Source organism: Myripristis murdjan, chromosome 7 (genome assembly GCF_902150065.1).
Source record: "Myripristis murdjan chromosome 7, fMyrMur1.1, whole genome shotgun sequence".
Lineage (NCBI taxonomy): Eukaryota > Metazoa > Chordata > Actinopteri > Holocentriformes > Holocentridae > Myripristis > Myripristis murdjan.
Genome location: NC_043986.1, coordinates 31534520 through 31561856, shown reverse-complemented (window position 1 = coordinate 31561856; position 27337 = coordinate 31534520). Strand labels below are relative to the sequence as shown.

General features: G+C 41.2%; 2 protein-coding genes across 2 annotated transcripts in view; one reads left to right on the top strand and one right to left on the bottom strand.

Moving 5' to 3' along the window:
• mtor (mechanistic target of rapamycin kinase) overlaps positions 1 to 27337 on the bottom strand; it is a 107955-nt gene that overhangs the window by 57754 nt on the left and 22864 nt on the right. Inside the window, exons 19-28 of the mRNA XM_030055129.1 lie at positions 26169 to 26419; positions 25610 to 25696; positions 23756 to 23923; positions 19415 to 19527; positions 18985 to 19147; positions 17418 to 17510; positions 16816 to 16962; positions 13606 to 13748; positions 12624 to 12786; positions 11787 to 11932 (exon numbers count right to left, since the gene is read on the bottom strand). Coding sequence (XP_029910989.1) covers positions 11787 to 11932; positions 12624 to 12786; positions 13606 to 13748; positions 16816 to 16962; positions 17418 to 17510; positions 18985 to 19147; positions 19415 to 19527; positions 23756 to 23923; positions 25610 to 25696; positions 26169 to 26419 — 1474 coding nt within the window. The remainder of the gene's footprint in view (positions 1 to 11786; positions 11933 to 12623; positions 12787 to 13605; positions 13749 to 16815; positions 16963 to 17417; positions 17511 to 18984; positions 19148 to 19414; positions 19528 to 23755; positions 23924 to 25609; positions 25697 to 26168; positions 26420 to 27337) is intronic.
• On the top strand, positions 5419 to 8902 carry angptl7 (angiopoietin-like 7). Its single transcript, XM_030055130.1, has 5 exons — positions 5419 to 5782; positions 7076 to 7176; positions 7312 to 7506; positions 7791 to 7986; positions 8113 to 8902. The coding sequence occupies exons 1-5, from the start codon at positions 5419 to 5421 to the stop codon at positions 8280 to 8282; spliced, it is 1026 nt and encodes a 341-aa protein (XP_029910990.1). The 3' UTR covers positions 8283 to 8902.

Sequence of the window (27337 nt, the reverse complement as noted above, 5' to 3'; positions counted from 1 at the left end):
TTTCAGCTTATTATCCATACAGTTATTTTAACATTTAAACCCCTAATACGTCAAACCACTTGTGATAAAATTAAGCATTAAGACCAAAGAGACTGCAGTTCAAAGTGATGCCAAATAAGTTCATAGATGCTGATAAACTGGTCATTAAACAGTGCTAATAAATCTTTCTTAAAAAAATGGGGGGGTGTCAGATATTAAACAAATCTTTTTATTTTAATTATTAATTATATGATTATTTATTTTTAATTTACTTTTTACTCTATCATTGTATCCCGTGGACAAAGTGTGACGGATTCTATAGGTTTGCTATTGTTATATGTCCATCACAGCATTTGTACAGTTGTAGAGATTTTCTTGTTTAGACACCTCATGTTGGCCACACAGTCTATCAATTTCTGATGCCATGGTAACCGTATCGCCTGAGTAAAGAGCAGTTTTGAGGTGAAAACTATACTCCTACAGACACATTGGTAGTGAACACATTAGAGGACACCATTTATTTTTCATCAAACTTCCCAATTCTTTCCCTTGGCAAGAAGTAACTTGACCGAAAGTCCAAAGTGTTAAAATTCTGACAAAGCCTAATTTGGTGAGAGCTCCCAAACCCGTCCAGGGGACATACCCACACAGTCATAAGGAGTGAACATTCTGGTTTAAGTTTCATTTATTTTTCTATCATGAAACACAGTTTCTGAACACGAACTTATAAAAAAAAAAAAAAAAAACTCTACTAGAGTGGCACATTAGTTGCAGTGGTGACATTTTGTGATTTTATGATGACTGACTGCATTCAAAATCTGGTCACTCTATTCACTGTTAAACTTTGTTAACAGGCACATTTTTTCCTCAGACCACAAGTATCCATTTCATAATGTAAAATAAGCCCATCAAACCCAGGACCGTAACAGTATCAACAAACGTTAAATAGAAACAAGGCAGTCATCAGCTGTGGTTTAAACATTATGAATCACAATCAGTCAAGAGCTGCTACTATGTGTGTTTTGCAATGCTGGTTGTACTCAGTTAAGGCAGATCTGCAGTAAAAATAAATAAATAAACAGTAACTTGAGACCCTTTACATCTCAGAAAGCATTCCCAACTACCTGATTTACATTTTTTCAGAATAAAAAAAAATCTAATCTATATTGCTACTGTGATAAATCAACATTAAAGTGAACATCAGCCAACATTTGTTAACATAAAAGTACGCTTAATATATTTAAACCCAGTGCAAGCAGTTCAGGGAAATATAATGCCTTCAAATATTCAAAATTCACACCATATTACAGTGTGTACAATTCAAAGGGAAGATTATCTGTGCACAGGCACTTCACAGGTGGAAGAGGTTACTGTTTATAAAGATTATATAATTCCAATGTCTTGAGATAGAAGCCCTGGAATTCACTGGCTCCTCCTTTCACCTTCTGCCTTTCCCCTAATTGAACCCATGAGTCCTCTGCTGAGAGACTGACAGCTTGGCCCTACTGGTCACCGAAGGGTGGATTTCAGAATACTGACGCACAAAGATGTCTGCTGTTGAGTATATCCTGACTAAAAACATCTCACAATTTGCTTCAGCTCACATTTGGCAAAGACATTTGATTACTGCAACCAGAGGAACAAGACAAACCCTTAAAACAACTTTTTGGGTGCACAAAAAACATGTGTGGGCTTACCATGGGAGTGGAAGTTCAATGAATGGTTCTAATGTCAATGGGAACTCTGGAGTCTAAACCATGGTGAGACAGGGTTAGAAGGTGTTCAGAGTTGAAGACTCTAGAGGAAAAAACAGCATGCTGCTAAACACATAAAACAGCATTCAGCTGCTCCTTGCTCCGCTAGTGCTGAATGAGAGAGTCCAGAGCCAGAGGAAAGTGATGCCGCAGGGATGTATTGCTGGACAGTGACATGTGACTCAGTGCAGCAAAGAGAATATCCAGGAAAGCGAATTATGCACATTTTTCCGAAAGAGACTGAATCACATCTATGACGTACGAATTACGAGGAAGTCAACAGGTACTGGGCACAGCACTCGTAAGGTTACGGGACAGTTAGGAAAAACACTAGAACTGACATCAGGACTGACTGTTCCTGTAAGTCTGTATGAAAACTACAGAGGAATTCTTCAGAAAATATCCCCAGTTATCGTAAAAGGTAGGCTTAAAGAACCTTGATAAAATATTTTGTATTAGAAGCAGTCCTTTGTCTAACAACTTTAAATTCAAAATCCAGGTCAGTGGATAACAATAAAACTGAGATAATATGGTCAGCCGAAGAGGAACTATGCACTACCACTTTCCAAAGGAGCTGAATTACATTTATCATATCAAAGTCAAATCTTTTGTATAAAATAAGATTATCAAATTATTCCTCTCTGGTAGATATCATCTAAATGCTACTGTATATTGTCCAATATTATAGACAGGCCAAGCACAATATCCAGAGAAACATTTTGGGAGGTAATACACCTCACTCTGCATATTACAATCATCTTAACTATGTGTGCTGTTTTGTGTTAAAGGCACTAGTAGGTATATGTGCCTAACCCTAACATTATAACAGTAAAAGCTACTTGTTTGATTGTTTTGACAAATGGGTGAAAGAAGAAATATATAATCGGACAGTTACAAATTTGTCAGACAATGAATTTAAAATTGAATATGAAAACATAATGTAGCTCTATCACGACTGTTAGAGAACAAATGCACTTATTACTCCCAGATGCCTCACAGAAATGAAACAAATACAGAGAACTATGAATACATGTCAACATTCAACAAATAAAACACAACAGACAAAGGGGAAATTGCAAAGCAGTGACCAGTGCTAAAAAGCAGCCAGTAACATTCAGTGAGCTGCCCGGGCAGAGGAAGAACGACACGCATCCAAGTATTTAGCCTTCAGCGCAGTGACACATCAAAGCAATTACTGACGGGCCACTTCATACTTATGTAATATTCTGGAAATTTTTTTTTACATATTTGTGCTGCTGACCACCACTCCCATGATACAAAGATGATGGTGAGCAGAACCGTCAGAAATATTTGCCGGACAAAGTGAAGAAAATATGAGGAGGGACGCCTGCCAAACACTTAGCAGGAGGCATACCCAAAAATGCCTGAGGTTCTTTGAAAAGCAGCGCTGAGTGGCTTTAGGCAGATTATGAAGTGAAGCAGCAGATGAGAGCAAAAGTGTCAAGTTTTGTTTTTACTCCAAATGTCTCATATTCCATTTAAAAAAATGACTGCTTCTTGGTTCCCCTGGTTATAAAAAAATCAACTCAATTATGTTACTAATCCACTCAGGACTGTACAGTCAATGCACGACATATACAATAACAGGTGTATATGTTTGGAAAAGGGATTAAAATTCAGCCCAACGCATAATGCATACAAAAGTGAAGGTTTTGCTGCAGTGGTTTCTGTGTCATGTCAATCTTATTTTACATGCAGTGAACCCTCTGATTTGTTAAAAAATTTAACCCTGTTTTTTCAAGAAGGTAGCCTAAAGTCCTCCTCATATTTTAGCATGTACATTATACATATTTTCTGTTTCAATACATTATTTTAGGAAACCCATTTATGTAAAACTGAACTTTTTTTTTTTTTTTAAATTGTGTGGGCCTGTAATTTTCACTGGTACAAGGTAACAGCTTTGAATTTTTCCATCATCAAAAAAGAAAAATTGCCTCTTGGAAACTTTTCTAGTGTTTTAGTGTTTTTTTTTTTTTTTTTTTTAATTAAAGCTCATAATCACACTCACATACCCATACAGTGTCTACACAGTCTCTTCCCCTGCATGTCAATGTGTTACTCCAGAACAGCACATTGTGGAGGTCTGCACGGGGATGCAACTAAAGCCTGAGCTTGGACGGTAAACTGCGACTTTCAGATCCAACCCGACTGGTGCTGACAAATTTGAAACCTGACCAGACACATTATTTTTCACAGTTATCCCTATTTAAAACAGATAAGCTTGCTTCGATTAATTTGATTGATGTCTGACTTTCCCCACTCAACTGCTTGTTTTCTGTTAATTAAAAATAAATAAACTAAAAATCATTACACACCGGAGCTCAAAGAGAGGTATACAATTACTATATTTAGTTGCTTAGTTGCAACCAAGTGTTTCCAAGAAAGTATCATTTTCAAATTGTGAATGTTGTAATGACAAGAGAACATGAAAATCATTGACACAAAAGCAGAGACAACTTAAAAAATAAAAAGGATTTGACAGCTCATTTCTTGTGTAAACCATAACAGTGTCTCTTAATTTTGTTGCCTGCAGCTTCTCAGGTGTGGAAATAGGATATTGTTTTAGCCAGAGCCATGTGAGTGTGACAGACTAAATTAGCCATGTAGGGTAAAATGTAAAGTTTTTATCATTTGGACAGTGTCCTAAGACTCTGCCACCCTTCTGCTCTCCTGAACAAATTCTTTCCCCTTCATGGATAGTGCATTTGGGGTGATTTTAGCCTTCAAGTTACACAAAGCATTTTTCTGCTGGTATCAACAACGTTTTGAAATGCAAGGCTGTAACACTCCATGCATAGTGGAAAGGATGCATGCTTTAACGTCTGCAAAAAAGAGTGAGGAATTCAGTGGCATCAATAGCACTTTTAACCTACAATTAAGAGTACTTAGTGACCTCACACACCTCTGTGGCATGTAAAGACTGAACTTACTGAAGAAATGGTCACCCCTAAGGATATAGTAACATCTGTCATTAACAGGGATAATTTAAGTGTGAAGTCAGGGGGAAATTGCATACTTACATACAACGGCTGTTAGGTATAAAATTACAAAGCCTGGAATTATCCAACCATTTCTATGCAACGATTCTATGTAGCTAAATCAGCAAAATGCAATGAAATGTAGGCATGAAACACATTCAGACAGTAGCCTGTTTTGTTTCCTCAACTCCTTCTGTTACTTGTGTAGCCAGAGGCAAAAAACAGTCGATCACCCTGAAACTTTCAACACCTGACAAAGACAAGAGGAATGGGAGCTAAACTATTAAGGAGTGAGCGAAAGTAAGAGAAAAGCTGAGGTAGTGGGGGCGGGAAAAAAAAAAGGGATGGGGAAGGTTCTCCGCCCAGAAGGTTGGAGAGGGTCAGAGTGGTGACTAGTGTACAGCAAGAGGGGGAGGACCCACATGTAAAAATATTTAAGATGCACAGGCAGAGCAGGACTTTACTGAGGAGATAAGACAGAGCTCCTGTGAGCAGTTGGTCAAAGGAGGGCTCTACCACTCTACCACTCGAAGCTGCCATCAACTGAACCAAAGCCTGCAGTGTCTCTCTCAGAACTCCAGCGAAGAACTTCTACTAGGACTGACTGCATTCAAACAGAGCGAGCACATCACCCCAAGCGAGGCTCCAGTGTGGTGGTGAAGATCTACAACTCTTCTGTAGAGAAGATGGCCAGAGTAAATTTGAGCGTAGTGGTGTTAGCAGTCACCCTGCTGCTGCTTGCAGAAACACAGGCCCAGAACCCCAGGAAGAGACTGGCACCTCCCAAGCCTGTCAAGGCTCAGTGCTGTGATGAAGTGCGCTCCCTAAAGGTACAGGTAGCAAATCTGACCAGTCTCCTGGAGGAGATGAGTCGCAAGCAGGAGACAGACTTGTTGAATATCGTGAGGCAAATGATGGATCTGGATAAGCAGAACCGGCAACAGGAAGCTCGCGTGACAGAGGCAGAAAGCAAGTACTCAGAGATCAACAACCGCGTGGAGATGATACAGCTACTACAATCTGCAAATTCAGTCACTCAGACCTCATCTGGTAAGTTCCATTTCCTTGGCTGTGTCAGCTGTTAACATCAGTTGTTAACAGAATTCATAATCCAAGCTCTGACTCTGCACATGGTTATGCTACCCATCTCTTTACTGCTCTTGCCTGCTGAGCAGCTACTCAGGCGCACTCTCCTGGTGTGAAAATCATATGAAATGGTTGTGACACACACACACACACACACACACACACAACACGGCCATAAACATACATATACAGACCTTAAAATGTCTCTCTTTCCTGTTTTCAGCCAGACATACTTTTGTTGTAAATGACAACCGCTTGGAAGTTTTGAACATATTACAGCATTTTCTTTTCTTTTCTTTTTTTTCTTTTCTTTTTTTTTTTTTTTTTTTTTTTTTTTTAAAATCTGATTCTGAATAAACATCATTAAACAAAATATTGGCAGAATATGGATAGGTCATTCATTTTACTGGAATACCAACTGATGTTTTTTCAAGACTTAATTTTTAAATAGGCATGCTATTTTTCATACAGGACACTATACATATATTTTAGCCGTTAAGTACTATAATTAGCCTTGCATGCTTTGAATCATGGGCACCCAACAGCTGCCATGAATTGGTGATAATGTAGATTACAGCGTATATTCTTGTCTGAGCTGCCCTACAGCAGCTAAAAGCAATAATTTGAAGCTGTAGAGTTACATGTGCAGGGGTTGTCAATAAAGACCACTTCCATCAAAAGCTAATTCTTCCCCATCATTTATCTCTACTTTAACAAACCATTAATCAGCAATGGCCACTGCAAAGATGTCTGGGCCAGGAATGATGCAGTTTGTTATTTCAATACTTTCATAGTGTGGTCTAGCAGCTACATTTATGCCACTGGCAAAGAGAACACAGAGAGCCTATTAAAGTCTCTGCAAATTAGAGAGACACTGTGCAGGCAGGAAAGCAAGGCAGGAAGAGAAGCAAAGATTAAAGAAAGTGGGGGCTTCCACATCGGACTCTCACTGGGGCACACTTTTTTGAAGTATCAGGTTCATTTCTCCCCAGTGATCTCATTGCCCTCCTAATGGCATCGCCATGCCATGACAAGAATAAAAGAGAATTATGCAACAACTTTTGCCATGCTGTGCACAATGAATCTCTGTTTTGATTTTATTTTCCACTTTTGGTTGGAGAAAAAGATCATTTTTCAGCCTCAATTTAATAATTCATCAACCTTCCATGTAACCATTTATGGTTAATTAACATTGTTAAAACTGTCTACAAAACTACACATGGTTTTGCCATAACTAACCAGATCCCTTTTTTCTAGATGCCGTTTATGACTGTGCATCACTGTACCACAGAAACTACAAGATCTCTGAAGTGTACAAACTGCCTAAAGATGACTTTCTGGGTACCCCTGAGCTTGATGTAAGTCATAGTTGTTGGCCTATAAGCTCTGCCATTGCTCACACGGCTGTTGCGTAGTCTACTTTTTGGTACAGTGTGATTCCATTTTCTTGTTGTTTATATTAAGAAAGTCTACATATCTGTCAATACTTTTAGGTCTTCTGTGATATGGAGACAAGTGGTGGGGGCTGGACTCTCATCCAAAGGCGTAAGGTGGGCTTGACATCATTCAACCGTGACTGGAAGCAGTACAAAAATGGATTTGGAACGATCCGTGGGGACTTCTGGCTGGGCAATGAACACATCTTCCGCTTAACAAGGCAACCCAGTGTGCTGAGGATAGAGATGGAGGTACGCTCTTGGAAACATGGGTGTTAAGTAGGTTTGGGCTGAGAAACTGAGGACCACGACTTTAAACCATGGCGAGACATTCCATGGCCTAAACTACAGAGTACATCAACAATTCAAACAAATTCAAACCATTCAAACTTTATGCATTTGGGGGTTCAAATTAAGAAAATCAAACAAATGATTTTAGAAACCTTAAGCAGCCCATGAGAGTCAATATTCATAAGTGCACACTTTTCTCTGACCTTCATTTCTCTAAGTCATGGTATGTGTATTTTCCAAAATAGGACTGGGAGGGAGAGACTCGCTACGCTGAGTACGGCTTTTTCACTGTGAGTAATGAGCTTAACAGCTACAAGCTCTTCCTTGCCAACTACAGTGGGAACGCCGGAGACTCCCTGCGCTACCACAACAACACCAACTTCAGCACCATCAACAAGGACAATGACAAGTGCGTGGATGACTGTGCTTCACTGCGCAAAGGTACAAAAACAAAGCAACTCTAATTCTTTACAATTTACCTTATCTTGTGTTAAATGTGAAATAGAGATATTAGATATTTTGCAGGAGTAAGTAATCAGTCTAATCTAACCCTTCACTGTCTTACAGGTGGTTACTGGTACAATTGCTGCACTGACTCAAACCTGAATGGTGTTTTCTATCGCTATGGGCAGCACACCAAGAGCACAGATGGGATCACTTGGTATGGCTGGCATGGGCCCAACTACTCCCTTAAGAGAGTTGAAATGAAGGTCCGACCACAGAGTTTTCATCCATAAATGCTTTAGTTGCAGGCCATGGACGAAGATGATATGCATGCTTGCTGAGAGATCTAAGAAATACCTGTGCAAACAAAGTGTGGCTTTCTTTTCACTGGGAGATGAAAAAGTTCCTTGTTATTGTCTGGAGAAGTTTCATTGGGCTGAATGTGTGACGTTTTTGCCGTGTTTGATTGTAAATTGTAGTTCATTTCATATATTTATCAGTAAAATATTTTATTTTCTTATAAGCTTTAATAGAAACCCTTCTACCACTGTTTAATATGGGTAACTGGATTTTGATTCCTTTTATCATTTTTCTGAAAAGCATTAGGATATAGTTTTTGATCATAAAGTGGACCATAGGCTACAGTATGACAACAACTAATGTGCTGGCATGACCAATAATGGCCAAAAAAAAAAAAAAGAAAGAAAAAGAAAACATCAGAATCTATCAGATATGTTACAAAGGACCTTTGTGAGTTACTGGAATGGGACCAAAGTATTTCCTATGAATTACACTGCAGATTTTAATGTAAAAACCTAACTGTTGATGAGGGACATGTGTACTTTGTAAAATGTGTACAGCTCTATAATTGTGTTGTTTTATGGGATAGAAATTAAAGTTGTATTTTTAAAAACATGTCTGAGTATCATGTGTCAAACAATTCTAAAACAGTCTTAACTACTTGGCAGTGAAATGCAATATTTGAAAGGTAGACTGACAGAACAGTCTTGCCTCCATTCATGTCCAACAATGACCATGCCTTGAGCCACTGACCTCTGACACTTAGGTCAACTCCTGACATCCTGGACAAAGGTCCCAAGGCACATAAAACCAAATGCAGGAATTAAGACCACCCACATTGTAGCACCACTTGCAACCAACCAAGAGCATTCACTGGCACAACTGAGAAAGCTGAATACCCACAGAGTGTGTGCATTGCCTATATAGGATCAGTGGCAGGGTCTGTCTTTTATGAGGTGACACTCTCATTAAGGCCATGCATCCAATTCAAGATGGACATTTACCTCCCCCCCCTATAAGAAGAGGAGGAAAACTTTGGGCAGTGATAAATGACCAGGTCTTTCTATTCCAAAGGCCATAAACATCGACACAAACCTATGACCCTGGCATCCAAACAGGCCTCCACAGCAGTGGATGTTAGCACCTTAGCAGCTCTGAGAGATCAGCTGGTAGTGACACTGCGCTTTGCACTGAGTGACCTGGAATAGCCTTTAGGTCAACACTAGGTAATACAGCCTGTTCTATGGGCCAATAGTCTATATTTCTGAAATCCAGTTCTGCATACATTTTATTGAAATTCATATTTTAGAAATAAAAAGGAACCCTTGCACCTTAAACAGTGATCAATTTGGACTTTTTTCATATATTTTTTTAATGTCACAGCAGGCTCACTTGGCAAAACTCTTATTATGAAATAATGCATTAAATCCTGATCCTGCAATCGATTAGTATGATAAGATGGGTTTCTGCTTAAAAGTTTGCAGCCATCTTTACATCTGAGCATACCAGACTTTATTTGAAATTCCATTTTCATGGTGCCCAGTAACATTATGGCTGTATACTTAGTATAAACAGATGTGCGGATGCAGTGACTCTGTCTCCCAGTCACAGCCTTGGCAATGGGAACCACTGACCTTAAGGTTACACTGTAAATGTAGCAGCCCTTTTCTTTCAGAGGTCTTTATAGTAGCTAATGCACTACATGCACTGCTATCATTCAGTGCTACCAGATTGCTCAACATACAATCTCAAGTGTGATACAAATAAAACAGAAACTAGTGGGTATCACCCAAATCCATTTCAGGTCCATGAGTAATGTATTAGTTAATACCACAGACTTAAAATGCTTGATTTAATAGCTCTACACTGTTGTTAGGAATAGGGAAAATGTGAACAAATTCTTGGCTCTAGCCAAGGCTGTGGGCGGTGAGCACACAGACAGACCCCAAACCCATTCATTGTGATTTTCTTAATATACCTCATGCCTTATTCATACAGTGTACACACACATCTGGACAATTCTATAAGTGGTCCAATTCATCCCATTTTTTACTGACTATGACAGCATAGATAATGAAATTATCTATGTATATTTCTATATTTTGTAACCAAGCTGGACCATGGGTAAAAAACCCTTAGCGCTTAAATTCAATATATACAGGGATCCCTCTAGAAGTATGTGAAAAGCAGGTCCAAAATGACTGAAAAATACACCTTCAAAAATCATGACTCATCAATAGTGAAACAGTAGTGACGGGGCTTCCTCGTCATCAAAAACCATGCATCAGATGCTAATCCAGTCACAGCAGGAGAGAGCCAGGTTTACGTTGTGCTTTTTGCACACAAAGCTCTGGATCTTTTTATGGGAAATCCTGGAGAGGTGAGAACCAGATGGAGAGATTGAAAACACCGCAGTGCCGGCTCGCATCATTCATCATCATCAAGGCCCCAAGAAATTGAAAACAGGCCCCTGAGAAACACTATTCCAGACACTCATAGATGAAAAGGAGGCAAGCGTCCAATTAGATGCCTGGAAAACAGATTTCTCCATACAATGCCGAAGACACAGAAGAACAGAGGAGGATGAGGAAAGGGGGTGGAAAAGATGACAGTAGATATCAAAGCGTTTTGGGACAGGAGGATATGTACAATATCAATTATTTATTTATTAAAATAAAATCAGTCCCAGAGACTTGTTTATACCAGAGTAGCTCTGCTGTTAGTTCAAATACTTGCTTCTGTATCAAAGTAGTATTTTGAAATACCGACTGAAATTTTTTTATTTAGCTAAATATTTTTGTGTATTTTAAAGCTGCAAATGGCTTGCTTTTTAATTGTAGTGAGTAATGTTAGTAGTAATTACAGCACTCACAGGTGCGTAATGAAAGAGAGGGAGATAAAGTCAAGAAGCTATGCTCTTAAGATTAAATTTGCAATGTGTGTGCATGCATTTAGCAAAAATTTGTTATTCTGCCTTGATCTGGAACAAATTATTATCATGCACAATGCTGAGTGCCCTGTGTGGAACATTATTGGGTATTTAACAAACATCATAAGGGGACTAAATGGTAAAAGTGGATATTTGACACCAAATCACAGAAACAGCCTAACATAATCTGTGCTCTCTGAGGATCTACATTTAGCCACCAAGGTGAGTGACAGGCTTGCTAACATTTCTCTTTGGAAGTCATGTGCCACAGCCCACCAAAACTGAGACCAGTGAGCCAAGGGAAACAGCCCATAACACTTCAAGTTTTCCACTTCAACAACTTAGTTTTACATAACCTGAATGTACATTTGAGCTGGACCATTAGTGACTGTCACTTTTCATTTGTCTAATTACTGTAAAGGAAATATCTTCTGGGAAAGTTTGTCAATGGCTGGTTTCAATCAAACACTATGATAAAATAACATCGGTATGTTCAAGTTCTCAGTGCTGACAAAGGCCATGCTTATTTCTCCTTAGGAAAACTGTTGCCTCTTATCCAGCCTCCTACCTGATAAGGGACTCCAGGATCAGAGGAGAAGGACCCTTCTGGAACTCAAGCTCTTTGTAGTGCAGAGCCTTAGCATAGGCACGACACTTAGCAGCTCTTTCTCCAAGCAGTACAATGCCATTGTCATCTCTCAGAGGCAGAGGTCCCTGAAAAAAGGAAACACATTACATACATTTACATCTACAACTAGGAGGGCAAGGAAGGAGGAAACATTTGTTAATTTCTTATATAACAGGATTGTTGCACTATAGCTTGTCTAGCATGTAATAATAACTCAAAAAGTTTTAAGCACACCAAAAGGCCTGTTTTGTAACTTTGAACCAACTTTGCATGTTAGAGGTATAAAATCAATTCAGATTTCCTAGCACACAAAACAAAGCTACAGCATTTTAAAGATCTCCAATACTGAATTTCAGATTCAGGGGCATTAGGTAATCTCTGATCTTTACTGATCTCTACTGTCAACAAGCCTTGGCTAATACCTAATTGCACAGCTAATATATTATAGCTGATATATCATGGCCTTTTTAAGTCTTTGTATCAGCAATGTGTTGTGACGCCAGTCAATCGCTCATAGTACTGTCCTCCATTACTGAGTAGTTGAAAACGTCACTAGGATTGAGTGGATCTGGAAAGGGTTCAAATAAGTGGATAGCTTTTGTTTCAAAACAAGTATTGTCAAGAAAGTGATCTTTCAATAACAGAAAACTCAGCACCTGGCCAAGAAACTGTTGAGTTACCGGTGCTAGTCAAAAACCCTAAAAACGTCTTCCAGGGCCTGCAAGTACACTGACTTAAAATAAATAAAATAACCTGGAGTGCTTCAGTGCCACTAACCTTGTCACTGTGTTCCATGAACTCGGCGAGGTTGAGAAGGGTCTGGGTGACCTCAGCGATGTCCTGTGAGGTAAGGGCTAACTCAATGCTGCGGATCAGCTCATCCTGCTGATCCTCACTCAGCTCTGACCAACATGACAGGAAGGCTGCATTAAACAGGTCTCTGTGGAACACACAAAAATATTAACAAATCCAAACAAAAGCTACATAATCAGGAACTTTTGCAGAAACAGGTTCTTATCTGTAACTGGACTACTGGTAAATCACTTAGTGAGACTTTTACTGTATAGCTTTTCAAAGAATCACTGCATAATCAGGTGAAATGTTTTATTGCTGAAATTGCTCAGGACATGTTTTAAGAATTTTTTTAAAGATAGACCAATAATCCTCTTTGTAAAGATAGATAGATTTTAAAGATAGATACACTAGATATCGGCCAATTAATCAGGTAAATATCTGGCATTTTGAGATATGAGCCAATACCGATATCAGCACTCACAAAGCCAATAAGAAATGCCTGCAGACACGTTTGCAGGCAGCCCTGCCAGTGTGACACTGTGGAACAATGTTTAGTTTTATTATTTAAATTAAGTGTCTGCTTTGTCTTTTACCTTGGCTGAAGCAGATTTGCAGAGCAATGACATTAGTGTTAAATAAATGTTCATTTAAGTTTCGCAATTTTGTGTCTCATTTGTTATTAATATTGAGATATGTTGCCCAGGAGTGACAAACAGACTGACAGACTAAAAAACTACAGTGTGCCCAAATGAAAAACAAAACCATTTAGCAAAGAAGAGTGCTCTTCAAATTCTCAGCTTTGGAAACGTCGAAGCAGTCTCACTGTGTTTCTCTGCCTTGTGATATGACTGGGATGTGGAGCATTGACAGTGGAGTCAAGGATAAATGATGGAAGGAAGAGGGAAGAGGGGAAGAGGGAAAGAGGGGAAGAGGAAAAGAGGTAGACATGATAGCAGGTGTCTACCTGGCAAGTGGGATGTAGGTTTGGGCCAGTGACCAGCAGGATCGCAGGGCAGGGGAGGACGATTCCTTGAGTAGGACAACACTTAGGCGCCTCAGCCACTCCAGCCAATCGTCTTTGGACACCTTCCTGGCTGCACCCCAAGCCTGTGAAGTAACAAAAAGATGTAGCAACCGTCAAACCAATCCACTACATAAAGTCTTTGGGAACTAAGTGGGAGTCACATCAAGTTTCTGTAGACCTGCATATCACAGGCAAGGTGCGTGGGAAGTGTCTGACAGGTTGAGAGGCTGGCTTAAATTTTTGTCTGCTTTGTAACTGCCTCTCCTGAGGCTTTTTACTATAGCATGATTATGGCAATGATGCTGGTCATCAAGTGGCAAATTCAAAATAGACAGGGGTAAGACATTTACTTGCAAACCTTGGCTTGGGATTTTTCACACATTGGGGTCTGAATCTTAGACTTACTAAAGATTCAATTTCAGTCACAATTCAATCAGATTCAAATCCTTTCAAGCTGCAAATCCATGACTCAAGTCAACAATTCAATTCAGTATTTTTCCAAAATTTTATGTCAGTTATATAAATGTGCAATTATGTAACCAAGTCCCGCCAAGTCTCGCAGCCTATCAATCCACAAGGGTAGACAAATGGACTCAGTCACTTTCCAAGTGGCAGGAGAGAGAATCTCGGTGCTTGCAGAACAACCAATCAGAAGCCTGGGCAGAGAATATACAGCTGATCTCTCAGACAGACATATGGCAGCTTCAGACACAGACCAGCTGAAAGAGGGCTTGAAGTGGATAGACCAGAGCTACCTTCCCGGCAAATACAAAGTCTGGTGCTACCAGTCTACACTGTACCATCGTGTGATGTGGCCACTGAAGATGTCGGAAATAACAGCAACAACAATAACAAAACTGGATGTCAAGGCCAACAGCTACATCCGCAAGTGGCTTGGACTTCCAAGGTGCCTGTCCGATGCCTCTCTGTTTGGAAGAAATACACTCCAACTACCACTGAAAAACATCCCAACTGGGTACAGACTTGAGAAGTCCAGGCTGGTCCTGGAACTCAGACAGTCAGGTGACCACTTGGTCTGGAACACTGGTGCCAAGATCCAGACAGGCAGAGCATGGAAGGCAGAAGACTGCGTGGACAACGCCATCTCCAGACTGCAGCACCAAAAGCTTGTCGGAAGAATGCAGCAAGGAAGACATGGCCTGGGCTGGGGAGAGCCACTGAAGCTGTGGTCCAAAGCATCCCTGAAGGAAATGAAGAACCTGGTGGTCACAGAGGTGGCAAAGATGGAGGAAGACAAGCTCTTTGTCAAGTCTATCGGCCAATGCCAGCAAGGCCAGTGGACAAAGTGGAAGGGCATTCTACCAAGGTCAGTAGGGTGGAGTGACCTGTGGAAGATGCCTCAGGCAAGACTTGGTTTCCTTATCCGAGCCACGCATGACACCCTTCCTAGTCCAGCAAACCTGGCATGATGGTATGGCGCAGATGAAAGTTGCAGCATGTGCGGAATGGCCCCAGGAAATCTCCATCAGATCCTGTGTGGCTGACGGAAGGCCTTGGCACAGGGTCGCTACAGGTGGAGGCATGACCAGGTGCTAAGGAAGGTGGCGAAACACAAAGAGACCATGAGGCTCCTGGCAAACGAGAAACCAATCAGAAGCAGTTTGTCCATTTTGTTACAGCGGGACATGCCAACCAGAACTGCCCACCTCAGGACAGAACATCAGTCCTGACCCCAGGCACAGACTGGTCAATGAGGGCAGACATTGACAAGCAGCTACCCTTCCCCACTAACATCACCATCATCACACTGAGACTCGACGTCGTCCTGTGGTCGACAACGGAGAAGCGTTTCCTGTTAGTCGAGCTGACTGTGCCATGGGAGCAGGGCATCCAGGAGGCATATGAGAGGAAGAAGTCACGGTATGCTGACCTAGTGGCAGAATGCCAAGAGAAAGGCTGGAGAGCAACAACTTACCCAGTTGAAGTCGGCTGCCGAGGCTTTGTGAGCCTCTCAACCAACCGCTTCCTGAGAGACATTGGCTTCATGTCAGCTAAGGTCAAGAGGGTTGCAAAGGACCTCTCAGAAGAAGCAGAAAAGGGAAACTTCTGGCCTGGGCTGAGAAGAAAGGATGGGAGTTGGGGGAATTGAGAAGCCACGTGTTAACCTGACCATCGAAATCCAGCTGCAGGGAGCAGCAGGGAGATGTCCCTGGCCGCTGCCCCATCATCCTGAGATGTTCTAGTGATTAAAGGGGTGAAACATCAGTGAGGGATGGCTCCCAGCTGAAGACCCTGCAGCTGGTACTCAGGCACTGGCTGAAGTGGGACTGACAGAAGTGCCCTGCAGGTTCCAACATCAACCCGCCAACACTATGTACCATCAGGTATGCGGCCAGGTGCAAGCCTGGATCAGGGAGGAGGACGCCCCTGCCATGCAGAGTCCCAGGTCACTTCCTGGTGAGTAAGGGGCAAACCACCAGCCCAGGGACGTCTCCCAGCTGAAGACCCAGCAGCTGGTGCTTAGGCACCGGCGGAGGTGTGTCAAGCAGAAATGCCCTGCAGGTACCAACATCTGCCTGTCAACAAACTAACACTATCCTTTTTCATCTGAAATGTGCAAAACAAATTAAACAAGATAAATACTTATGTGTACTTACTTATGTCACCACAATGTTAGGTATTTTTCTCTTAGCAGATCGATGCAATTGAATTGGCAGAACTTATAAATAATGCATCGCTGCAATGAACAAGTTGTTGCACCCCTACTCACATAAACTCAAAATCTTGTTTTCATTGGTTTTCTTGCAGACCACAATCAAATGACATCACTTGACATAGGAACTTACTTCTAGGTTCTTTATAGTACTTCTATTGCATACATTCATTATGCTGTATACTCACAAGATGTAGAGGTACAGGCAGCTGATCAGCTAAGTTGCCTGAGAGCTGAGATCACATTTAAATGAACTCTTCCTTAATTATGTCTATATGTTATCATCATGAATGCAGTGTGGGAAAGTAAGCCAGTCCAAACTTGTTTACAGTTTACAACACACAGTTCCAGTACTGCAATCATGAAATATACATATGAAAACACCAAGCTCATTAGCAGTGTTTACATTCACTAAGAATTTAGATATAAAACAGATATAGATGGTGAAACATCCACTATCCCTCCATCCTCCTGACCTTCTGAAGTGCGGTGGTGCTGACATGAAGCTTCTTCATTGGCCCCACCTCAACCGGCCCGCTGACCAGCGCGTCACCCTGATTACCTCGAAGCTGGCGATGCTGGAAGATTAGAGGGTCCTCTTCCTCCTCTGCCAGGGTATAGCCCTGACAGGACCACAAACACACACACAGTCAGCCCACACACAGACTAACCACTGAGTCAGATCTTCAAAACAGGTTTTGTTAATGTGCAAATGCATTTCCTTCCTAAAAGAAAACTGTTGATAAACAGTGCACGGTATCGTCTGTGTTTGCAGTAAACTCCACATTGAGAGTTTGTTTATCTATGGTGTATAATCTGCCTGGAGGATGTGCAGTTGCTCTACAGCTTAAAGGGTACAGTGTTAGGGCTTGAAGGGGTGAGGGGCGCAGAGCAATGAACACATGCTCATGCGTTAAGGAGAACTGTACAAAGAGTATCAAATCGTTCCATATGTTTCCTGTCTAAAATGAGAATCTGACTGTGGATTACATGTTGAGTCTGGGCCAACAATGTACAGAGAAGAGAGAGAAGCTGGACAGAATAAATGCAATGGACGGTGGCAGGAGGAGAGTCTCACCTTGACGATGCGACATATGAGTATGTCATAGCGCTGGTGGTTGATCCTGTGCTTCAGCATCACTTTGTTCACCATGGGGATGAAGATTTGGTACTAAAGATAAGAAGTAAGAAGTAAGAGAATACGGTCATGCAGCAGTGTAAAAAGCAATCAAAACTGATATTCAAGAAAAAGTAAAGACACCTTGTTTGAAAACTACTCTAGTAAAAGTGAAATACGTGCATTAAAATGCTACTTAAGAAAGTCCTTATGTGTCTGGTATAAGTATAATTAATACGTATTCAAGTATTCAAAAGTACAAATACATTGTTCTTAATAAATGTCAGTGTTCATTGATTGATTTGATATCAATCCAAAACAAGATTAACAAGTAATAAAAAACTAAATAATAGGAATAACAATCACTCAATCACTCAAAGCATCAATAAATCAATAAAAACAAAAAACTTGGCTTATGTTTATGTAAAATTTTCAGTTTAATACTTTTTTGAGTAAAGTGAAATCAAGATTTAAGTGACGATTACTTAACAGAATACATATTGAATTTGTTAAGAATAAGCAAAATACAGAGATGTATTTTGCTTTTGAAATTTAGCTGAGCTTCCTCACTTAAGCTAGCTGTCAGGTTTAGGTTATAAATGCCAAGCATCAACAAGAGAAAAACAACAGCTGGCCCCCACCAACGGCTGACTACTTCTTTTTACACATAGCTCAGTGCTTCAGATATTAGGGAACTCCCTGCAGTCATAAACGCTCTCGCCGCATGGACCATTATTTATTATCAGCTGCTCCTTTCCGATCATGGACATTGTGTCCATACTAGTCAGCCAACAGTCGTCAAAAGAAAACAACAACACATTATCCAAAATGGATCCAGTGGCTAGATCCCTAATATTTTGTAACAAAAAACAAAGGCAGTCAGAGAAATCATAGATAAGTAAAAGCAAGCATTTACTTTTCAAAATGTAGTGCAGTAAAAGTGAACGTAAACAGAGCGATTAAGTATTTAAGTAAGTCATTTTACTTTGTTGCTTTGTACACTGCCAGGTAGTAATTAAAAGGGTGCACACATGCTTGTTCATGTGGTTTAGTCTTGCTGCCTCATTCCCCCAGCCTTACACCAAATGACAAAGTATCTTGTGCTTTTAACTAAACCCCACAGGCCTCGGATCAAATGTTCCCATTTACAGTTGGTGGCCAGACATGGCTACATGTGGTCTTGAGGTTCTGAGGTTGGGGTTGAAAAAGATGGGAGGGGTGAGGTATGAGGGAGGGGAAGTCTAGGGAGGAGAAGGAGGGGTAATAGTGACCTCATCCACTCTCATAAACACCATTGCCCACCGCCAACCGGTCAATGACATCAGCAGCCTGGCAGGAAGTAGTAAAAACTCTGCGTGTGTGTGTGTGTGTGTGTGTGTGTGTGTGTGTGTGTGTGTGTGTGTAGTGGGGGATGGGGGCAAATCCCCTGAGATGAGATACCGACATACTGTTCAACTAAACCAGCAACGAGGAGGCTATAGGTAGTCTACTAAAAAGCTACATCTTAGAGAGCCCAGGGGCTGGCTACCTTTTTTCCCAGCTGGAAGACCAGTGAGGACAGGGTGTCCATGGAGGTGGAGCGTAGCTCGGGCGTACTATCGAGTGTCCGTACAATGGGGTGGATGATGCGTGAGGCATAATCAGTGAAGTCTAGGGACTCAGTCAGGCGGTCCAGTGTCTCCAAGGCAACCCTGAGCCAGAAATACAGAAAACAGATAAGCACAAAGTGCTTCAGCTTTGCTTAAATGCCACCAATGCACAAAGAAGCAGGTCTGTTCTAAATGGTCTACAGAAGAACCTCTGCAGGGGTAGAAGAAAATATCATCATTAGCAAACATTGTTCACTTATTTAAAAGCATACTGAGATCCAGTGAAAATGTTAGCATTGCTTCTAACAATCTCCCTTAATCATAAACTGCCAGTATGTTGGCACAGGGGCAGTCTGGCATGTTACTGACTTGCGAGCCTGCAGAGGCACATCGGGGGCATCAAACAACTTGACAATGGGGGGCAGCAGCAAGTGGAGGTAGTCATCCAGGTTGGCGCCAAACAGCTGGATGGCATTGAGCAGCTGAAAGGAAGAATACATACTGTTAAGTCTCAAGGACATCAACAAATAACGGTGAATGGTTCCATAATAATGAGCTTGTTACGGCTAAACGGTTTTCTCGTAAAATGCTGCATGGCATTTTTTCAGTGAGGTGTTGGCACACATGCTCGACCTTCAGTAAAAATCTGCATTAATACTGAGGTTACAGGGCATAATGGATATGTTGAGTACCACTAAAACTCCAATTCTACTAGGCAGCTGTCCTCAACACATCTTATATAAGCATTTCAGCATGTTTGGTGAATTGTGTCCTCTGAGGAATTCTCTGGTGTTCTCTGCATTTGGATCTAATGGCAAATGCTGTCACACTGCATGCACTTGTGTTTGAAGTCTGGGTGGTAGGTGAAGTGGTAGTAATAGATGACGTATGTTGTTGCCAGCTAAAGACCCCCTTCTCACCACCTCCACCACCCATCTGTCCAAATTGCACTGGGCCCAGACTGCAGGAAACTGAGGTAGAGGTGTGGGGGCTATGGAGGGGCTGGACACAACAGCTCCTTGAAATGATGGAGGTATGTTTTCTTTTCTTCTCTTTTGCACTGAGGGGTAACTCGATTCCCTGGCTCCCTTCGTCTGTGACCCCCATCTTTTGCTCCAGATTAGGCTGGAGACCCAGGCCTGAGTTATAGACTATCCAGACTGTGGGCTGCTGGGTTATCTAACACCACAGATGCTGAGACAAAACAGGACCCTTGAAGAGAGTACTTTGCATGACCGTGGTCCACATGGTGTTGTCCTTGTGGTCTGCGTCCAAACCATGATTTAAGAGTTTGAGGGAAAACCTGGATAAGTATTAGCGGTAAAAGGTGGGAAAGGACAAGGCGCCAGCTATGAGTCTATGCTGGCTTTTAGTGTTGGTGCTACATGGGCTAGACGTGGATGTTCTTGATAGATTCAACCACAGTACAACCATTTAGTCATTGACAAACTGAACTCCTGTGCTTTCTTAATGGACTAGCAAGAGTAGTTTTAGTCAGGACAGACCCCCACATTCTCCTTCTGGGCTTTACTGGAAAAATGAGTTATCAACACAAATACAGTTAGTATTTGGATATGACACAATATTCATAATTTAGCCCTTGTACACCACAACAGTGGATTTAACACAGAGTAATCAAGACATGGTTGAAGTGCAGACTTTCTGCTTTAATTTAAGGGGTTTAACAAAAATATGGCATTTACCCTTTTAGGAACAAAGCCAGAAAATCTATGAGACAGATAGCAACAACTTTAGGAGGTGCCAAATCAACGGTTTGGTTTGGAAATCAGTCGTGGTATCTGAACAAAATAATAATAATAATAATGATAATAATTAATTAATTAATTGAACTTTTAAAAATGGAAGCATATTAAGCCACCATTTACAAATACAGCATATCTTTTACATTTAGTAACCAATATTTCTGTAAGAAACCAATACTCTACATAACATTAACAAATCAAAGTAAATTCATATACCTAAGTCAACAATAGGGTTGTCCCGATCCGATCATGTGATCGGAAATCGGGGCCGATCACATGACTGAAGACTCGATCGGGACTCGGACGTTATGTCCCGATCAGGTATCGGATAAATAATATATATACATATGTATATTTATTGTTATTATTTTTAATCACATTTTCAATATATGGGCTATTAGTGATAAAAAAAATAAATGAGAATAAAATACCAACGTTTACAGGCCGGGTCTGTCTGTGACAGACACCACTGACCAGCGCATGCGCGGAACACGGCAGCACGCAGCAGTTCGTTTTGAAGCTGAGGTGTGTGATATCAGAGAAACTCTAATACAGTAGACGGGCTCTGGTGATATGCTGCTACTATCACGGACAGAATCGCGGAATTAGCCAAATAAAACGGAAACCGACTCCAAAAGGCAGATAAACTTTCCAGCTACAGCAGCACACTGACATAGATTGTGAAACAAAGCGAAGAGGTGCCACTCCGCTGTATTTTTCGCTGGCTAACAGCAGCACACTGGCTTAGCTTGTCTATTCAGAGAAGAGGTATCACTTTGGCTTATTTTTCGATCTATGTTATCACATGCATACTACTGCTCATTCATTGGTAGCTGAATTGTTAGGTCTGTTTGATAAGCAATTTACATTGTTAAAACAAATAATAATTTAACATATTGTTACAGCAAAAAGTATTCTGTCAACCCTCAGGTGAAATAATTACTGATACATCCTCCTATCATTTTTGTTCAATCATTAATAACATATCATTTCCTGGTTTTATAGAAGTATCGGATCAGGACTCGGTATCGGCAGATACTCAAAATCAAATGACTCGGACTCTGACTCGGGGGCAAAAAAACGTGATCGGGACATCCCTAGTCAACAATACTGCTTCCCACTATAAAGACTTTAGGCAGTCAAAATTCTGAAATTCCAATCAAATCAGCCACCACCTGAAACATAAAGTAATGAGCCCAGTACAGCAGAACCCTCATTAACCCTCATTAATTACACACTAAACTAAGGAAAACAGCTGAATCACACTTCCACAGACATCATGAGCACATAAGTTGAATTTACTTGGAACTATTAACATTTATCGCACGCCTACAGATAGAGAGCAAGCAGCAAAACAAAAAGTGTGAAGAGTTTTTTCCTGAGTAATCTACGTGACTTTTTATATAGCAGCACTCATGCCAAACTCATCTTTACTGTCTAAATTATTAAAACCAAAGCTCTTCCAGACTTATAACTTGAAGTGTGGAGGTATTTTTTGTGTCAGTCTTTAATTGTGTTGATAGGCTTTATTTGTACAATGACCCAGAGGTAAATGTTTGTTTGAGCAGGTTACACTGCCATCTGTCACATTGTAAGAGGCACTGTTTTTTTCACCTTGAATAAAATAAAAACACATCTAAAATAAGGATGAAGCACTTCAGGGTCAGCATGGCGATATAAAAATAGTCAAACAAAAAAAAAAGTGATTTGTAACTGAATCAATCTTCTTCAGCATCCTTAAGCACCTCTGTTCAGGATTGGCTAAAAATGGCCAAACCAGAACTAAAGGCGGATTTCAGGGTTTTGTTGTTCTTGTTGGGGAGCTGAAATTTACTGCAGCACCACTAATGTGCTGGAGTTTTAAAGGACAGGATGGTCATGAGACACACGAGAAGCATGAGCATGTGCATACATAAACACACATGATGGTAGGGTCAGTCATTATGGTGGTATCATTTTTACACCTGTGGTGGTTCCCTCCTCAACCACAATCATAACATTTATACTGCCACTATAGGGCAGTCTAAGTGCTATTAGAGATCTCAGCAGACCAAGCAAAAGAATTTATTGAGAGCTGTGCAGTTTTAGATGACTTGCCTCCTGTCGCCATCCCAGTGCAGCTGACTGGAAAATGTTAGTTTTAAGTGCTGCCACCTTTTTTAATGACCATTTTTAAACAAAGTTTGTAAACTGCCTAGCTTACATTTTCACATTGTCCATCCTCATTTGGTTTGAATGTACAGCGCTGCCATGAGAAATAGATTTTTTTGGAAAGGAGACCTGTTAATTGACCATGAAGGTACACTGTTATTTGACACCAGCCAGACACAGCTGAGTGCTTAAACAGACCACTGGAAAAGGTTTTATTCGTATTTGTGATCAGCATGTTGTTAGCACGTGTGTTGATCATTTAGCAGCTTAACTTGAACATGGAACTTCTGAGTATATACTTTTTTTGATTTTTTTGATTACTAAATATCAGCATTCCTGCTGCGTAATACGACTCGTCTGCCACTGGGCACATCGTCCACTTCAACAAACCTAATGGATGGTACATATGCAGCTCCCACATGTCTGTTCACGTGAGGAGCATGAACCAGTCCTTACAGTGAACCCCACATGAGTTGGATGCACACGTTTCAATAATCCAACAATTATTTAGATTGTACTTTTATTGTTTTCTTTTCACTTTGTTTATATTTTATTTTTTTCCCCTGCTTAATTCTATTACTTTTGCTGCTGCAGCACTCACAAGGGAACAGTGAAGTTTCATCTTATCTTTATATCTGACATGCTACACTTGACTCTTTGAAAGTGATTTTGGAAAAGTACCCTGATGAAATACACATTTTTAGCCGAGTGTAGGCCTGCTATCTGATTGCAGGACTTGTGGGTTTTTCATCTGGCCGTTTTGCTCTTTGCCATCCCTCCACGCTGCTCTGCTCACCTTGATGGTAACACTGCGTCCTGTACTGTTGTCGTGCATGAAGACACGCAGCATATGTGGAATGAGCTGAGGCAAGTACAGCTTGAACTCTCCACCCAGAGCCACTACAATCTGTTCAATCAGCAGGATGATGGTGTTCTGCATGGGGTTGTTGGGTGTCCAGTACTCCTGCAGCACAAAATGGGAACGTGAGCATGCAACAGAACAGAGAAGCATTATTTGGAATACATAAATCATTACTGATAAACTTTATGAACAAGTCAAAACAGCAATTCATCCTGATCAAACTTAGTTACTGTAAGGCTGCAGAATGGCCTTATAATAGCCTTGTGTGCAACAGAATTTTTATTATGATTGTTCCCCCTCAAACGTGGCTCAAGTATGACCTGAAATGTGACCTGATGATAGCAATCTGTTTCTTATTTTACTAAACAACATCAGCTGAACATGCTGAACTTTTTGCAGTAGCTCAAAATCTGTGGTGAAGCATTCAGACTCTTCGATAATGAGCAAAAACGCAGACTTTTTTTTTTTAAGCCATGCGTTTGTCCCAAAAGACAAGTGACCTAAATTAACATGACGCCAGTGTCCTTACGTAGAGGTTTTATGATATTCAGATAGTACGTCCAAAGCGTTCACTGCCAAGCACTACCTCATCCACCTTGCTTGGGTCGATACTAGTGCTGAGGTAGTGTGAGGGTCTGGGGATCTGGGTTAAAATGTGTTTCCATCAATGAGCTGAATGAGCGAGACATTTGGACAGAGATTTCCTGCTGGCTTTGCGAAGCCTGCACATGCAAACGGCAGAAGAGTGAGTTTGGGGACACAAGATGGGGAGGAATGGAGACAATTTCCTGTCAACTGGGACTGACATCACCTCTCTGTGGCTTGTGACACCATTTTGGAAAAACTAGCCACAGCCACCGTGTATAGCAGTGACAACAGGAATTGTGCTGGGGGGGTTTGAAGTCATGCAATACGTCAGTCTGCCATGGGTTTCAGCTGTGAGATCTGGCAGAGGTGTTTTGTCAGTGACTAGGGGTCCCGAGCAGCCCCCGATTTCCTGCTTTTCTTGCCTGTGGCCGTCGACTAGAGAGCAAGTGAATGTACATCCTGAATTACTATTCCAGCCCCCTCATCTGGATGCAGGAGCTAGGCTGGAGCGCAAATGAATAGATTCTTTGTTTCACTCACCATTTATTAACTCGGAGGGACTGAAGGTGCAATGGCTCAGTTCTTTTAATTTCTTCTCTCCAGGAGGAGTTACTGCCACAGCAGATAGTTTCAAAATATTACCGAGATTCCAATAAAAGTTGAACATTTGATATATTGTGCCTTGCTATATGATTATACGTGATAGTGATACGTGAAGTGCAGATGCTATTGCTTTAGGAGTCACTGTCTCGCATCATGTGATAAGTTGAAGCCATGGGTCATCAGCACCTTGCACGTGAGGGTGGATTGGACAAAGCAAACGGAAATACACATCGGAGCTGTTGACTAAAATCATGCTTCTCATAGCGTTGTGGCAAATGGCTGAATTTATTCAGAGAAAATGACAGAGGGCAAAGACTGTTACTCCATTGTAAATAACGTTTTTTCCCCATACTCCCAAAAGCAAACCCTCTTTTCATCTTACTCTTTAAGTACACCACACATGTTGCGTAGTGGTGTGTGACACAGGGCCAAACTTTGTCCAGGGGCCCTGAGCACATTACTCCTAATGAGGAAAGCGAAGCGAGCGACTGAGAGTAATTAAGAGCCTGCAGCTGTTTGTCTGAGTCACAGGAAAATAAAGAGAGACTGGGTGCAGGTGGGCGGGGTGCAGATTATTGCTGTGTACCCTTTACTCACTCTGATGAGGGTGAAGATGTCGTCCATGTAAGGGCGGATGTGGATCTTCACAAAGCACACCACCATTCCCATCTGCTGGAAGAGGAACTGGAAGACGAGAACACAAAGAATGAGAGGGAGAAGCAGAGAGATAGAAGAGATAGACGTAACCAAAACAAGATGAGAGGCTTGGCTTGCGAGCAGGGGTCGGGAAACTCTACCCCATCCCAGGGTCAGTGATTTAGTTACGGGGACCTGGCTTTTGATTTCATGGCATAGACACCCAATTCTTGAATTTATTGCATGGAAAAATGTATAGTTGAGATTAAAAAAAAAAAGGAGTGAAGGAGTGCAAAACAAGTCTTGCCCGCTGGCTTGAAAACCAAAGCAGGAATGGACCACCTGCTTCTACAACATGACAGGCAGGGATAGGGAAGATACTATTATTGCTGTCTCATGATATTTTATCCATCAACCATCTTATAAAGGTCAGTCAGTTCAAAATTTTACAGAACACCTGAGAAAATCACCCCAAATTAACCAATCTGCCTTCTTCCTCTTGTTTCGCAGTGCCACCTACCTCTCGAATACTGGCGTCGCAGACCCGGATGACGTTGAGGAAAGTGGGCATGACCTGCGGCAGGAACTGCACACACTTGAGACCCAGTGACTTGAATATGAAGGTGACGGCCTGGACCACCATGGTGTGGTGGTTGGAGAGTGAAGGGTCCCTCAGGATGCGCATCAGCGTGACGATGGCCACTGCCGGGTAAAATTCATCCAGGGGCAGGTTGCCCATGTTCACAAGCATCTCACTGGTGCTGTAGTCCGCTGCAACGAACAGAGAGAGATGTGTTCACTTTCATTTTTACTGCTAACAATTTTCAAATTTGAAAATGAATGCAATCATGACATCTCATATTGCTAGGGTATAAGTATTGTGTGGTATGAAATAAACCAGTAGACCTGATAATTTTTTCTAAATGAGAATTATGCAAGTTGACTTTAGGACACTTTTTCCCACTGTCTCCCACATGCCATATTTCTGCCCTATAATGTGCCCCATGTGTGGCCCTATACAAAGGATCATACCAGTGATTTTGAATGTTTGGCCAATTGACTACAATTTACCCACATTTTATATTGCAATAAAACATTCTGCAAATCATGTGAGGGTACTAAAGATTTCATAAGATATAATCCATTTTTAAATATGATTTTTTTTTAAACACCCACCTTAGAATGTTCTGCAGCTAACAAAGTCGTTACTATTCATTAACAGCAGAACTAATCATTTGCTGTGTAAAACAAATGTTTCCCCAGGGATTGTTTTACTCCACCCAGTTTCACGTGATCAAAACACAACAGTGCTGCTGCCTTTAGAAAAACTAATGTGGATGACTTTATAACAGTGATGGAATACTGATGTGAAGAAATTCTGAAGTCTCTAGGTCTCTATGGAGCTCTGAAATACCTCTGCTTGCATGCAAAATCACTGGTATGATGCTATAAGGTTTCTTTTGTGAAATGCAGTTTGGCTGAATGAACCATCAAATCATATTCTATGGGTCATATTCATTATGTTGGCAGCAAATAGGGCCGATTCATACAGTTAAGCTAAACTGCAGTGGCTCATGACTGTGTCACACGTTTGGTCTTGTTCGCAATCCAACATCAACTTTGGAAAATCTCTCTCTGCCAGGACAAACACAGTACAGTGTTTCTCTCTTACCCTACTTTTCTTCCTTG

Excerpts from the sequence above, each read along its gene's own strand:
- angptl7 (XM_030055130.1), top strand. The coding sequence starts at position 5,419 with ATGGCCAGAGTAAATTTGAGCGTAGTGGTGTTAGCAGTCACCCTGCTG. Across the intron at positions 5,783-7,075 it reads AGTCACTCAGACCTCATCTG|ATGCCGTTTATGACTGTGCA; the intron begins GTAAGTTCCATT and ends CCTTTTTTCTAG. Across the intron at positions 7,177-7,311 it reads TGGGTACCCCTGAGCTTGAT|GTCTTCTGTGATATGGAGAC; the intron begins GTAAGTCATAGT and ends CAATACTTTTAG.